The 16,700-nt window shown below is 35.5% G+C and overlaps 2 protein-coding genes across 3 annotated transcripts in view; one reads left to right on the forward strand and one right to left on the reverse strand.

The window, feature by feature from the left end:
* Positions 1-1,009: 1,009 nt before the first annotated feature.
* LOC119839292 (dihydrolipoyllysine-residue succinyltransferase component of 2-oxoglutarate dehydrogenase complex, mitochondrial-like) lies at positions 1,010-5,833 on the reverse strand. Of its 2 annotated transcripts, none has more exons than XM_038365532.1 (2): positions 5,695-5,833; positions 1,010-2,798 (listed from the first exon to the last, which is right to left on the reverse strand). In XM_038365532.1, the coding sequence occupies exon 2, from the start codon at positions 2,780-2,782 to the stop codon at positions 1,379-1,381; it is 1,404 nt and encodes a 467-aa protein (XP_038221460.1). In that variant the 5' UTR covers positions 2,783-2,798; positions 5,695-5,833; the 3' UTR covers positions 1,010-1,378. The 2 variants fall into 2 exon arrangements, with proteins under 2 accessions (XP_038221460.1, XP_038221459.1); XM_038365531.1 differs by having other exon boundaries at positions 5,516-5,807.
* A 1,324-nt stretch (positions 5,834-7,157) lies between these two features.
* Positions 7,158-16,700, forward strand: part of LOC119839283 — a 12,753-nt gene continuing 3,210 nt past the window's right edge. The window contains exon 1 of the mRNA XM_038365519.1: positions 7,158-7,180. Within this exon, the coding sequence (XP_038221447.1) occupies positions 7,158-7,180 (23 nt within the window). The remainder of the gene's footprint in view (positions 7,181-16,700) is intronic.

The following is a 16,700-nucleotide window of genomic DNA, read 5'->3' on the forward strand; positions in this document are numbered from 1 at the left end:
CCCCTTTCAAGCCTCACGTGATTAATGGACAACCCCTAATGAATGTATCTTTGAAACGTGCGCTAAAATTAAACTGGAACAGTTTTTTTACAATATTAGTAAAACTCTTCTTTCATCTCTATCTACGCTATAAACTATATACATATACTGGTCTCTACTCTATAATACTAAATAGAAGATATATCTGTTGGAGCTGTTATGAGATATTTTATCGCATTGATTTGAGCTCTATTGGTGGCCAATATGATATCTGATATCGTTGAGATATATCTGAATATAAGTATCATTCTGTCAATTATTAACCGATATAGAAATATAGATAAAGATAAAAAAATTGACTGCGTTTAATTTATTTCTACGGTGTTGGTAAATCCGGCTATTAATGTTTGAAAAATTTAATGAATAGAGAACTGAAATAACAAATTGTATTGAATAGTATAGAATTAATAATTACGTTCGATTTTCGACGGTATATTAAACTTAAATTATAAAAATTTATCTGGGTTTACCACAGATAAAATAATACTATACTATACTTATACGTAGCGTGGTGGATTATTTAGAAATTAAAAACTTTTCAACGGATTTTAAACGCGATTTATTCATTATATTATTAACCCGACGTTTCGAACACTTTACAGCGAGCGTGGTCACGGGGAGACGGGTTAATAATATAATGAATAAATCGCGTTTAAAATCCGTTGAAAAGTTTTTAATTTCTAAATGTATAATACTCGCGTGAAACCAAACACAAGAAAATACTGTGGTGGATTATGTCAAAACGTTTATAGAAGGTAAGAGGCTAGTATCTACAAATATTGAGTGATGATGAGTTATCGTTCTTTCTGTTCTTCATTTGACAGTTAGAATAAAATACAGATTTATTTTATTCGAACAAAAAAAATACATCTAGGTTTATTTATAAAAAAAATTAAAACTTAGCTTTTAAATGTACAAGTCTAGATATGTATGTTTGTGTGAAAAGGTTTTATGAATTAAAACATTGCAATAGGTTCGTAATGTACTTTATTATAACTTATTACATGATAAATAATACAATACGCAGACGGACGTATAAATAAATACAAACGTGAACGCAACGATTTGTTGAGGCAACTAGATTTACACGATTTTATCAAACTACCCTCATCGATCGCGCCAGTAGTCGATCTCTTATACTGGTAACAAAAAACCATAGACACACAATTATGTTGCAAATTATAGCGCAGTTTCGAAATGCGCTCTGTAAGTTTAAAATATATGTTACTTAATCTAGTTTGTGTTCAAAATTATGTTCATCTGACGTTGATTCAAGCATACTGTCCTGTTGCTGGGTGTGCATCTAAGGTATGACCATAGCTGGGTTCTGCGTTTAAATTTAAAGGCCAGCTATAATCGACGCGGGATCTTCAACGCCTTGCTTGATTTTCCTCAAGAAGAGGACTGCTTCACGTCCATCGATCAACCTGTGGTCGTATGTCAGGGCTATGTACATCATTGGTCGGATCACAACCTGGCCGTTAAGAGCTACCGGCCGCTCGAAGATACCGTGCATCCCCAGGATGGCTGATTGGGGCGGGTTCACAATAGGTGTGCCCATCAGGGAACCAAACACTCCACCGTTGCTGATGGTGAATGTACCGCCATCCATTTCTTCGATTGTTAGCTTGCCAGTTCTCGCTCTATCTGCTAATTCAGCAATGGTTAACTCGATGTCGGCGTACGTCATAGTCTGGACGTTCCTTATAACAGGCACGACTAGGCCCTTCGGTGTCGCGACAGCTACTGATATATCCACGTAATCGCGATAAACTATTTCGTTTCCATCGATAACTGCGTTCACTACCGGCTGGTCGAGGAGGGCGCTCGCTGATGCTTTGACGAACGGCGACATTAAACCAAGTTTAACACCGAATTTTTTGGTGAATGCTTCCAGGTTCTTCTTGCGGAATGCCATAATGTGGGACATGTCGACCTCGTTGAATGTCGTCAACAGGGCGTTCGTGTCTTGCGCCTGTTTCAGACGTTCCGCGATCCTCTGTCTCATGCGGTTCATTTTCACGCGCTGTTCGCTTCGCGTCCCGACGATTTCTTTGCTATAGTCCGCAGGGGGTACTTTCACGGAGGCAGTTTCGATAGCTTGGGCATGGCGGATAGCTGCTACGGGGATGGAGGAGATTGGGCCTCCTGAAGGGGCTGCTGCTCGGGCTGGAGGAGCCTGTGGAGGAGGTGGAGGTGGAGGGGGAGCTGCAGCTGCTGGAGGAGGTGTGGGCGGCGCAGCCTCAACCTTAGGTGGTGGTGGGGGAGCTTGCGCCTTAGGAGGTTCCGGGGCTGGAGCGGCAGCCTTCTTAGGCGCAGCACCTGTAATCTCAATCCTGAACAACTTCTGTCCGGCTTTAACAGTGTCTCCATCCTTTACGTACAGCTCTTTAATGATACCATGGTCGGGCGCCATGACCGGGATGGCGGTTTTGTCCGTCTCTATTTCCAAGACGACCTCGTCAGCGGCTACAGCGTCACCGACTTTCTTGTCGAGCTTCACGTCACCTTCGGAGACGGAGTCTGGGAAGCTTGGAGTCATGACATCCTGTTCTGCGAGGAGTGGGTTTGTGAAATGAATCGACGCCACTTGGTTGTGGGCGGTGAGGACCCTGGGCTTGGCTAGCCGCGTGGCCTGGTGTACCGCTCCATAGATCTTGGGCACCTCGGAAGACCGGCACCGGTAGACTTGTCCCTGCCTCCGGTATATGGTCTGAAGATGTTTAGAGCACCTTCGCAACATGGTGATTTATAATACCCTGAAATTAATGTAATTTACATTAAAATTAAACTGAAATAATAATAAATATTAAATGTGCTAGTTTTAACTGAAAAAATTAACTCGCCTATGCATTGTTAGCATTAATTTATAACGGAATGATGAGGCATGAGCAACAAACGAGTATGGACCAACTAGCACTTGATCAAATTGTTTAAATTAGGTATTTCAGGTCACAAATGAAGACATTAAACCGAGTTCCGCACCGAATTTCTTAGTGAACGCTTCTAGGATTTTCTTGCGGAATGCCAAAGAGACTAGACTGTAGCAGAGATAATACAAAATTAACGGAAATTCAACTTTTTTTACACCTATTGTTTTATATTTTTTATAGTTATATACTTAAAAGCTACACATGGAATTTCTATCTTTTTAAAGATTATTCAAATACAATAAAACTTTGGAACATATTTATATTTTTATTTAAAACCAGCTGTTCCTACACCCATAATACATATTATATAGCCTATGTCACTCAGTGAAGTTGCAGGTTATTTTTTGGAATTGGTCCAGTAATTTTTGCATGAAAATGTTACAAACATACATAAATAGTTTCCTCTTTATAATATTAGTTAAGTTTGTAATAATCACTGCATAGTATAAAACAATGTCGCTTTCTCTGTCCCTATATCCCTATGTATGCTTAAATCTTTAAAACTACGCAACGGATTTTATTGGAGTGTTTTCAAATAAAAAGAGTGATTCAAGAGAAAGGTTTATATGTATAATAACATCAAACTACTCCGAATTTAACGCATGGGAAGCCACGGGAAAAAGCTAGTAAAACATAAACTATATATCAATTTATAGTGCTTTTAAATGTTACCCAAAACATCACTGATTAGTAGGTTCATGCATACAAAATTGTAAATTACTGCAAACACATTTTTATCTTAAAACAAATAAAGATAGCAGAAGAATAAAACCAAAGTGATATTTATGATGCAATTCTTAAATATACAGTATTAATACTAAAATAGAAACTGTATCCAGTGTACTTTTTAAGTTTTAACAACATTATAATTTATAATATCTGAAAAAATTAAGTGATATTTGAGTCTATTTTTCCACCAAGCACTGCGGCCATGCTTTGTATCTCTTTGGTGTCTGATAGAAAGAAATTTATTGCTAAGATGATATCATGGTTAGCCTTTTTTTCATATCACTAACAGCAAAAGAGCAGGCGATGCACCTGGTGGTCACTGCCAGCCATAAGCAATCACAAAGTTAGGGTATTGCAATTGAATTTTTTTTTTGTCTATGATCCAACTTAATTCATTATATTTTTCAAAATAATCATGTATCTTATATGGTAATTTTTTAGTAATGATTAAGGTATGCTTATCATGAAAATAAGAAACTAGTTATGCCCTGATTCATCCACTGGCTAAAACAAGACTTCATTTTTCAAACTTTTAGGAGTGGATTTGACAAAAACACTGTACATAAAGGTTAAAAAGGCCCAGAATGTTAAAGAACAATAAAACAGTAGTACTCTAACAAAAACAGTGAGCAACTCTTTATATAAAACTAGCTTTTGTCCACGTCTTTGCATGTGTTAAATTTGAAAGTTTAATAAATGTTATTATACACATAAATCTTTCTTTTCATTCACTTCATCTATTAAAATACCCCATCAAAATCCGTTGTGCAGTTTTAAAGATATAAGCATACATAGAGACAGAAAAGCGACTTTGTTTTATACTATGTAGTGATTGTGCTATAAGCGACCCTGAATTTTAAAGTACAATTAAACAGTAAGCAGAATATTTCTGGTCACCATTTTTTTTTAAAGAGGGCTTTCTATACAATATGCATGTTTTATATTTCCCAAGACAATTATGGTTGGCAATTTTTTTTCTCAGTATATACGTGCATAACACATAATAAAACCATAAAATTTTAAGAACCTTGGAGAGGTTTTATATGTGAATTAAACTTCTAACTATATCTTTTAAAAAAACTATATATAGATAGATAATCTATATGTGTTTCAAAATTATCTATGTCTGATGAACACTATGATTAGCAGACAATATGTTTTTAAGGTAACAGTTTACAATCTTTAATTATCATTGTTAAGCAAATCTGAACTCTATTTGTAGTTGGATAAACAACATTTTAGATAATATAGTCTAGGTTATAATAGAAAAATGTCATCAACATCGACTCAGTAGTTGCTAAGTACAGGAAATAATATGTTTCGAGTAAATATAAAAAGGCTTATTTATTTAAAGGCAGATGTGATGCTTATTTAACAAATAAACATGAATTAACACATCTCTGACAAATCTTTGATATCATGAATGTAATGAACAGTGAAATTGCATAATTCATTTAAAATAATAAATTCAATATAAATCTATTTAATACCCACTAAAGAGAATATAATGTGTCATAATAAATTTACTTAACACCAATTAAATTGATATAGAAACTCATTTATGGTGATTAGAAAAGATAAAGCATATGGAAGAAAAAACATACTTGACATATATAGTTTCATCTGATTATTTCAATATGACAAAAAAGCGAAAATTTAATTATTTGCGAAGCTTTGTAAACAATAAATACGTAATAATTATTGAATTATCAAAGGTTTAATGACCAGATAAAAATAAATAAGGAGGTCAGATACGCCATGGTTTCAAGGTTAGTAGATGATATATTTTAGTCAATACATGATGACACCCTTACCTTATGTGAGGTAAACAAACGCTAGATGTATTCAAAAGGTTATTTTCAGAGAGATGTGTTACATAAGCAGTCTCATGACACTATTGCACGAAAAAGAATCGGTTTTATATCGATTTTAGGTAGGTTATTTAATACATAGCGATTAATTCACGCACAGGTAGATCACGGTAATACTTCACTTTAAAAATAATGGTGCTTCGTCACAGAAATTATGTTAAAAGGGCCAAGATCTACGTGAAACCCATTCGGTGTGCCCGACTTTTTTTTTGCCTGAGATCTAGTTGGCGCCCCCTGTCATATGCAAATGTTGCGTTTCGTTACATGCAGCACTGATTGTGTAATGTAAGGTATTTAGAAAATTTTAAATTGCAATTTTTTTATGTAAACTGTGAAATGGTAATTAAGTGTAATAATACGCTAAGAAATAACTATTCGTTTTTTTATGATTTGTTAAGAGTTCAGTTTTAGTTATTATAGCGACATCTGTTATTGGATAGGTGTCTGGAAAATATTTATTTAGATGACGGTAACGTTACGTAGTAATTAGTTCTCAATCTGTGTGTTAAATTGAGATTCAATTTAATTAAAGAGGAAAATGAATATTTCAAAAAAACTTACTACAAATTTAATATAAATAACTAAACTTATAGTAAAGGAAACAGTTGTGTTTTTTTTTTTGTTTTTTTCACACAAAAGCTACTGAACCATTTCAAAAAGTATTTTCGACATTTAGAAAGCTTCATCGAGTGACATAGGTCATAGCGGCAGGTTCTCAATTCGAGCACAGTATTTTGTTGTAATTGTTACTTCATAATTTTTTTCTGTGCGAACGATTTTAATGATTTTCAACACCTGTTACTGTAATTTGGTCCCATTTAAATCCTACTAATATTATAAATGCGAAAGTTTGTGAGGATGTGTGTTTGTTTGTTACTCTTTCACGCAAAAGCTACTGAACCGATTGCAATGAAATTTCATACGTAGATAGCTGGAAAACTGGAATAACATATAGGCAACTTTTATCCCGATATGCCTGCGGGATACAGACTTACGCGGGTGAAACCGCGGGGCGCAGCTAGTTTGGTATATTTCTTAAAGCGGTTTGGTTCTTCATTGTAGGAAAAAAATTATATATGGTTTTTATTCTGGGGTAAACTCGGGTGGAGTCGGGACGCGTGGTTAGTAATTTACAATTTTATTGTAGATCAAGTTCTGTCTTATATGTAAAATTCCCGTGTCACAATTATAGTTTCTTATGAAGTTTTATTTGCATATAGGGTATGTTTGAGAATCGGCCAACATCTATTTTTCATACCCCTAAATGTTAAGAGTAAGGCAGAACAGCTTTTGCCGGGTTATATAAATTAATTAGGAAAGTAAATGTCTTCCATTTACACATCTACAGATCGCCACTCCTCCGCCCGTGTAGATTTTTAATAAAAAAAAAAGAAATTCCAAATATGTCATAAATATTCCGTTATTATTATCCGTGTGTGACCTAAATTGCATAACCTACAAACCTAGTGCTATTTAAACGTTTTGGAAGTAGGATACACATGAATCTCATGGGATATGCTAGAATAATACATGTAGGAGATTTTTTTTTAAGTGAAACTTCTTTAGAATCGTTGTGATTTTAAACATGATGCAACGGAAAAACGACAGGTGAGGGACACAAATACGAAAGTGTGTAGAATGAAGCCGGCAAAGAATGAGACAGAAATATACATTTATTACTCTTTGTTAAACAAATAAACTTTATAATTATCCTACCCTTGTTATATGCATAACATTACATCTATATATACATTACATCTCATTCTTTTGTCGATTTACTGAAGTTTCACGTCTATCGTGTGTGGATAGCACACACAACTTTTTTTTTTATTTATGCATTCTGTATTGATAATAAAATACAGATAATATTCATGACATTCGATACAAGATGCGGCAATCAGTCTGTACCATGAGGATAATGCTTAAAGTATAGTGAAGATAAAATAACATAAAATTGACGTATTTGATGTCCTTTTTATTTCACGAGTCAGACACGCGAGGATAATTAATAATCGTTTCGAAGGAATAAGCCAAAGAGCAGTTGCAAAACTGGCGTGCCATTTGCTTATATCGTTATTATTGACCAAATCTTATATCTTTAAACGAGCAATTCTTGCATATTCTATATATATAATTGGAATCTCGGAATCGGCTACAACGATTTTCATGAAATTTAGTATATAGAGGGTTTCGGGGGCGATAAATCGATCTAGCTAGGAATCTTTTTAAGAAAATGTCATATTCGTGTTTTATTCGTGTTTTATCGACTTAAACCTACTTTTTTAATAGGAGGCGTTTGAGTAGTCCCAATTTATTATGACTCTTCCTGACATCTATTGCCGAATAATAATACTATTTTTTGGCGAACAATTAAAATTCCAGCAGATGGCGTTGTTAAGTAACGAAGTCAGTGAGTGTTTGCTTTGAGGGTGGACTAATTGCTTATATTGTGTCTTCTTAATGCACGTGTTCACTTAAAAATGCCTAAACGATATTGGAAAAACACGCTTATAAACAATCTAACTTCACGAAGTTAAACCGAGCAAAGCTCGGTCATCCAGGTGCTAAACGTATAATCATAGGAATAAACACGTAAAAAAATTGAAAATCAAAGAGACAAATAAACGGCGCTTAATGTTTCTTCATATTTTGTCACAGTACACTAAAATTTATAAAGCTGGTAACCCCACTAGGTAATGCAAAGTGCCGATGCGCTGTGACACCTCTGCGCATTCGGTAAAGCTGTCGGCCACAGATACACAATTGATGACGTCACGCTTCTGATAGGGTTGTTGCATGACGGAAAAGTTGTTTTGGACTGTCATTTTCTAAAACATGATGTATGATGTTTTAGCTTAAGCAGATCGTTATTTATTCATTTATTTGTAAAGATTTTCCAACAAAGAATATAGATGAATGTTATTTAGCTTTGTGATTATTCATGTTCTTCTGTACCTTTAATTACAGGAACTGAAATTTGCTATATTATAATTTACAAATCAAGTTTGTTAAAAAATATTATCTATAGAATTATAATTACACCAATTTGGTATGTTAAATTAATTAATACAGTAAAATGAAATACTATAATAAGTTTAATTACGTTTAATAGACTTCACTATGTTATGGAAAGAATAGTTTTTATATATAGAGTTGTGGTATATACAATCGTTAAGCATATCTATATAAACTAACAAAAGTGTTGTTTAACGCGGGTTCGCGCAAATTTCTACCAAAAATTCATCCATCCAGTTATGTTATCTATATATATAAAAGAAAGTGGTGTTAGTTTCACTGTTTATAACTCAAGAACGGATTAACCGATTTGGCAGGAAATTTGTGCAGTGGTAGCTTAAAACCAGGAGACGGAAATGGGAAAGTTTTTATTTCGGAAATCCCACGGGAACGGGAGCATGCGCGAAAAACTCCGGGTCTATCTTTCATGCGACTTCGCGGGCAAAGCCGCGGGCGGAAAGCTAGTTAATAATAAAAATGTATCTTTATCCAAGTTAAAAAAATATTTTGCAAATATTGGTTATTTAGGTACCTTGGACTATGGAATACTTACAAAAAAAAATGTTTGAAGCATTACGTTGGGCTAGTACTAGACCTATCTTGGGCATGTAGGCACAAAACAATCTGTAACATTAAATAAAAAAAAAGTCATGTTGTGACAGCCCTGAACAGCTCGTATCTTTTTTCAGCGATTTGGCAATTGGCATCGCCGATACCGTCTGCAGTCTAGGGCTGGCGCAAGGCGTGAAACAGCGAGTGCGAAATACTGCCAGGGGATTACTGTATGAAATCTCCTTACGAGCGATATAGCAGTGGTGGCTCAGTGGTGAGAACCTCGGACTTCAAGATCGATCAAGTCGGGGTTCGAGACCGGGCGAGCGTGCAGGAAATAAATTGATATTTCAATCTATCTGCGCATGTGGATAACATCGCCACTGTTTAAAACGGTGAAGGAAAACATCGTGAGGAAACCGGCATGTCCGAGAATCAAAAAAATTGGACGACATGTGACATCTGCCAATATTAAGGGATAAATTAAAATGTTTTTTTACATATAACATATTATATATTTTGAAATATGGCGGCACACAAAAGTGGCGCGAAACACAAGTTTATGAATTCACAAACATATATTCTAATATTATTAGTACTGATTTAATACGATTTAGATATATTTTGTACAATGTTTATTCGCTATCCTTCATGACTTAGAGCATGCGTTCCATAAGTGACTCCGTTTACATTAAATCAAAACATATAAATGCATTCAGAAATCGGAGTATTGTATATTACTAGCTGTAACCCGCGGCAGTACCCGCGTGGTATCCAGGTAAAAATTAGACAATAAGCCAGACTATAATCTATCTCAGTACCAAATTTAATACAGATACGATGAGTTGTTATCACGTGAAAGAGTAACAAATATCCATACATCCACCCATACTTACAAACTTTCGTTTTTATAACAATACTAGCTGCGCCCCAGGGTTTCACCCGCGTAAGTCTGTATCCATGTAGGAACATCGGGATAAAAAGTTGCCTATATGTTATTCCATTTGTCCAGCTGTCTACGTACCAAATTTCATTGCAATCGGTTCAGTAGTTTTCGCATGAAAGAGTAACAAACACACACACATCCTAACAAACTTTCGCATTTATTATATTAGTAGGACATTATATTATATTAGTAGGAAGTGAGATAGTAGGATTAGTAGGATTTTTTATTCGCATAGTGGTTTGCTCAGAAATTATCTTCGCTATTAAGTAGTATAAAGTAGTCTTTGTTCTCTTATCGATATAGCCCCATTTAAGGTACAGCGAGACAATTTAACAAACCATCTGTTTTCAGTAAAGAGATTGAGGATGTTAGAAAGAGACACACAGGTTACCGTGACGTCTTAAAGGAGTACTAACTACATGAGTATTGTGGGAAAAGGACAGAGCTATATAATTTAGCACCGTCACCAATAGATGTTTTATTAGAGTTTGGAATGGGAAATGCTTAGAAATTACATTACATTTCACACTTCTACGCTAATATTATAAAGAGAAGAGGGAAGAGAGAAAGCAGGTGTCCGCCATGTGGTTTCTTTTAAATTTTACACAGTTGCGAATTACATAAAATTCTGTTGACATCCTATCCTACTAATATTATAAATGCGAAAGATTGTAAGGATGTGTGTGTGTTTATTGCTCTTTCAGGCAAAAACTACTTAACCGATTGCAATGAAATTTGGTACGTAGACAGCTGGACAACTGGAATAACATATAGGCAAGTTTTTATCCCGATATTCCTGCGATATACGGACTTGCGCGGGTGAAGTCGCGGGCGCAGCTAGTATATACATATGTCACAGTCAGCTGCTTTTTATTTTATTGTTATCGGAACAAATAAGGAAATAACATAAGTTATCAGTTGTGTAGCAAATAAAGAAAAAAACCACTGAGGTTAAATTGGCCGTTTTATTAACAGAATAGGCTATTGATAAAACGGTTAGAATGTTTTCGAATTTTCACTGTTATTTCTTGCTGCTTAAACGTCAAAAATTAGTAGTAAATTAGTCTTAAAGTAGTAAAATACCGAATTCATAATTCAAATAGTACAAACTAAGTTTAAACTACGGTTTAATATAGCCGGAGTTTAACGGTAAGTCCATACCACTACTGCACAGTGTTCATTGTACGAACAAAAAGCTCCCTGTTGTTTATAATTAGTTATTACTAATTAGTTATTTGATGGTTAACTGTTGCTTCATATCGCATGTAAATAGACGTCACTGCGGTTGATAAAACATGGCTAAATCCTTATCTCAACTAATATTTTGAAGGCGAAAGTAACTCTGTCTGTCTGTTACGCTTTCACGCCTACACCACTGATTCGATTTTGTAAAAATTTGGTGTGAAGTTAGAACTGAACTTGGGAAAGGACATGGGATACTTTTCATCGCGAAAAAAGGGTAGGAAGGGTTGAAAGAGGGGATGAAAGTTTGTATGAGAGTTCGTTATTGTCAAACCGATTTTGATGAAACTTGGTATGAAGATGGAGCTAAACGTGGGAAATAACAAATCATACTTTTTAATGCGAAGAAAATACTCCTTACCATGTCGCGCGATATAAGCAGTACGCGGGTGATAAGCTAGTCGATGTTATAAACTAGTGGTCTGTTTCGGCTTCGTCCGTGGTACATATAGTTGCCAGTTAGGCTCTTATGTAAATTGTTAATTTATATTTATTATGGATGTACGGTTAGCTATCTGATATATTTATTAAATGTCTATGTCTTCTATCAGTGACCTTGTGAGTTATTATGGTTCAACTGGCGTAGGTCAAGGGGTCAATGTGGTCTCCACTGAAAATCAGTGGAGAGTCTTTAAATGGGCTTAGACTCTTATTCACTGAGTGGATCTCCTTTTATACTATGTAGGTTAATTTAGCGTTTTTTTTTTTTATATCAAATTCAGTTTTTATAACTTTTTCTGGTATAATTAAATGTATTTTCTTTCTTTCTTTCTTTCTTATAAGTTTTTAAAAAGTGTCCAATATAGAGTGCGATTGGGACAGTGACAATGCAGTGATACATTTTTATCTTAAAATGGTTGCTGCTTTGACGGGGAGTCCATTTTGCCGCTATTACGTGCTAAAACTGTTTTTATATTTTGTTTTAGATGTATATTATACTAGATACGCCCTGCGGTTTCACCCGCGTAAGTCATACGGACGTAGGAATATCGGAATAAAAATTTGCCTATATGTTAATCCAGTTGTCCAGCTACGTACCAAATTTCATTGCAAACGGTTCATAAGTTTTTGCGTTAAAGAGCAACAAACACACACTTCCTTACAAACTTTCGCATTAATAATATTAAGTAGGATTAATAGGATGGTTGCTGCTTTGCTGACGGGGAGTCCTTTTTGCCACTATTACGTGCTAATACTGTTTTTATATTTAGTTTTAGATGTATATTATATTTTAAGTGGTTGTAAATAAAAGCATTTCTATTTCTAGTGATTTTCTAGTGATCTAACAACGCACAGCCCAAACCACTGGACGGATCGGACTGGAATTTGGCATGCAAATAGATGTTATGATATAGGCATCCGCTAAAAAAGGGTTTTGATGAATCCAAGCCCCAAATCGGGGTTGAAAGCTGTACTATGAAAATTTATTGATACCGCTCGGACGAAACTGCGGGCAACAGCTAGTTTCAGATAAAGTTAAAAGTGTGTGGTGGCTCGGACTTTAATCGCAAGGTCGGGGGTACGAGACCAGACGAGCATGCAGGAAATAAATTGAAGTTTCCATTCATCTCCACGTTATCCACATCACTCCTTAAAGTGGTCCACCAGTTCTTATGGCTTCTGGTTGTCTGGAAGAAATCGCTATATAGCGATAAGACCATCAATTGTTTAATACGTAATTAGATTGTTTCTTTGTAGATTTCTAGGGTAGGTAGTATAAATAAATAAATAAAGCGATGAAGGAAAACATCGTGGGCGAAGCGATGTTCTAGTGTTAAAAGGTTCGACGACATGCGACATCTGCCAACTCGCACTTGGCCAGCGTGATGGATTATGGCCTGAACCCTCAAAGAAGTCCTGTGTCCCAGCAGTGGGGATGTGGGCTGATGATGATGATTGTAGCTATAATTCTAATACTAGTTTCCTATTATTTATACTTAATATTTTAGTTTATAGCATTGAAAGGCTTTTAGAAATTTTGAAAGAATAGCAAAAATTTGATTACGAGGCGGGATTCGAACTCGCGTTTTTTGCTAAACCGTAGTTACGCCTAGCCGCCTAGTGATCCCGCCACAGTAATCGAATTTCTTCTGCTCTTTCGGTTTCATGTGCCTAAGGGGCACCCCGCGCCATCTATTGAGGTGATTAAGAACCATCACAACCAATACGAAACATTACTTCAATGATTACAATATTGTATCGATGGAACGCGGCCTTTGTTCAATTTAATTTTTAGTTTTATAGCATTGCAATGCTTTATAAATGAGAAATTTTCCAATTCCTTCAGTACACTTTGTTAACCATCAGCTAAGTTTCTGTATATTTCCTTTTCCAATCGTTTCCAGGAAGCGCGACTTCCCAGACAATTGGCCGGCAAACATTTTAAACATCTCATTGACATGTCAACTCTGTCTGCGTATTTATAATCAATATTCATTGAGATATGAACTGAGTGCCTGGTCCTTATTACGTATATTGTATAATATCTATAACTAGCTTTTGCAAGCGGCTTCGCACGCGATTTCGTAGTAGTTTAATAGATGTTATTATACATATAAACCTTCCTCTTTAATCGCTCTGTCTATTAAAAAAGACCTCATCAAAATCCGTTGCGTAATGCGTAATATGTGCTAATAAATTTTATTACACTTAACCTTAAAAGCCAGGTAAGGCTAGCTCGGTCCAAGTCAGAACTAATCTGCTTCTACCTATGGCTAGCGGTCCGCCCCGGCTTCGCTCGCGGTACATATAAAGCCTATAGCCTTCCTCAATAAATAAAATAAATGGCTATCATACCATAGCTAACGTGATTAATCACACGTGTCGAAAAAACTACACCAAAATCGGTTCATGAATTTCTAGGTGATGCCAGAATAATGGAACACTTCAACAACAGTAGATAAATGGTCTATCAACAAAGGATGGATTTCTAGTAAATCTCAAGTATTTATTTAGGCGGGAATGCGCAGGAGTTGAGGACAAATAATTCGAAAAAATACCTGCCTGTGCGGTCTGTTGTTTATGGCCATTTATTATTTTATTTTAATGGTAGGCATTTGTTATTTGTATTGGCGGTAATTTAATAGCTTTGTCGGACAGAACGCTATCCTGACGCTGCGCTATGACGCCCTGTCTGTCTGTCCATAGCTTATCTGTCACAAATGCGAAAGTTTGTAAGGATGTGTGCGTGTTTGTTGCTCTTTCACGCAAAAGCTACTGAACCGATTGCAATGAAATTTGGTACGTAGACAGCTGGACAACTGGAATAACATATAGGCAGCTTTTTATCCCGATATTTCTACGGGATACGGACTAACGCGGGTGAAACCGCGGGGCGCAGCTAGTTTTGTTATAACATTAAATGATACGAGTAAGGCAGAACAGCGTTTGCCAGGTCAGCTAGTATTATTATAACAGCATATATATAATAATTAGTATAACAGCAAGGGCTTAGGAAAACAGACTGGCTAGATTTCCTTTAGGTTACCAACAACAGTCTAGATTTAAGATAACGCATAACGGTAAAGTGCGCGGGCGCATACTCGAATACAATAAAACTAGTTGTTGTGCGCGATATTGCTCAATGCAATAAAGTATCAATATCTTTGTTTATGACCTATACGTATGCAAAGTTACATCGTAATCGGTTTAGACGTTTAGGTGTGAAGCCGAACATAATATAATTGGAATATATTTGATTAATAAACACATTACCCTAATGGATTATCATCATCATCAGCCCATATATGTTCCCACTGCCCTGTGGGACTGGCCTTTTATGTGAGTGTTCGTAAGAGTTACAATGACTTCTTAAAGCAGTTCTGATTCCAGAGTAGAAAAAGGACAAAGCTCACCTAGTAAATGGATGCCTTAATAAAGGTGAATCAAGGAAAGTAGTAAGTTGAAATAAAAAAAATTTAAGATCTTTTTCGCATATCCTATTAATATTATAAATGCGAAAGCCTGTGAAGATGGATGTATGTGTATGTTTGTTACACTTTCATGCAAAAACAGCTAAACCGATTGCAATGAAATTTGGTACGTAGACAGCTGGACAACTGGAATAACATATAGGCAACTTTTTATCCCGATATTCCTACAGGTTACAGACAAACGCGGGTGAAACCGCGGGGCGCAGCTAGTTTACTATAAATTTTAAATACCTTGCTTTTCAATGTTGCAACAACACTACAATTTACTTTAATAAAAGCAGGTAATAGTTAGAAATTAAAGACTTTTAAACGGATTTTAAACACGATTTATTCATTTTATTATTAACAGCATGCCACTGTGTTTCGTACGGTGAGTGGGGGAGACGGAGGCGTTGTTTGCCTGTGGCCTGTTTCCTTTTCCTCACCCTTCCCAGTCCATTCCTTCTATCCTGTCGTCAATCCTTTCCATAACCCTTACTCCATAAAAGTGGGCAGCGCATTCGCAAAGGCCCTACCTCTGATATTAACGGTCGGTGGTGATCGCTTACCATCAGGCGAACCACCAGCTCAGTTGCCCGCTATGACATATAAAAAATAATAATTACGATGAAAACTGTAAATTAATCATTCACGCTGTTAATTAATTCAATTTGTATCTGTAGTGTATGCGCAAACGCATTGGCGTGGCAGTCGCTTACCGGCGTAAGCGAGTGAGCACGTGTTCTGGTCTTCGCATACATTCACATTGCTGAGTATTCAATAACGTGTGTTTTATTGGTATAGGAGTCATTACAAGTGGCGACGAGGATAAAAGTGAGTACACGCTTAAAATGAATTTAAAATAAAAAATAAACGAGGGAGTGATTACGTTGTTAGTGTTTGTTGCCTATCGATTGTTTGTGTGTAACTTTGTTTTAATAGCCTACTAGAAATGGCTAATGTTATAATAATATGGTATAAACAAATGAATAATCATTATACGTGGAGATACGTACGCATATTTAACCAATTTTAAATTGTTAAAGAAATGATTTAATACGCAAACCATATTATTATTAAATTTTTATTTAATACTTAATAGGCAATTAAGCACATACAACTATCCCTCATTAGATAAGAATGGCCATGCATTTTAACAATATTAAATTGAAAAGAAAGAAGGTCATGCAATAATAGGATTCTATGCATACTATGAAATATATATTGTGCAAATGTACGCAACCTAATGCAACCTTCCCTGAATTATACTGACATAAAATTGCTTTTATACATTTTGAAATACATAAAGAAGTAAGTTTGTGTTATTTCGGTTATTCTATTGTGTTGAACTGTTTAGTAGCTTATTGTATCTCGCTAGAAGATATTGTCACCTTCCCACTTACATTTTAAATTTTGATTTGTATTCACCTACATACTGCGAGTGTAAAAAAAAAAAAATAAA

This window comes from Zerene cesonia, unplaced genomic scaffold, assembly GCF_012273895.1.
Source record: "Zerene cesonia ecotype Mississippi unplaced genomic scaffold, Zerene_cesonia_1.1 Zces_u011, whole genome shotgun sequence".
NCBI classification, from domain to species: domain Eukaryota; kingdom Metazoa; phylum Arthropoda; class Insecta; order Lepidoptera; family Pieridae; genus Zerene; species Zerene cesonia.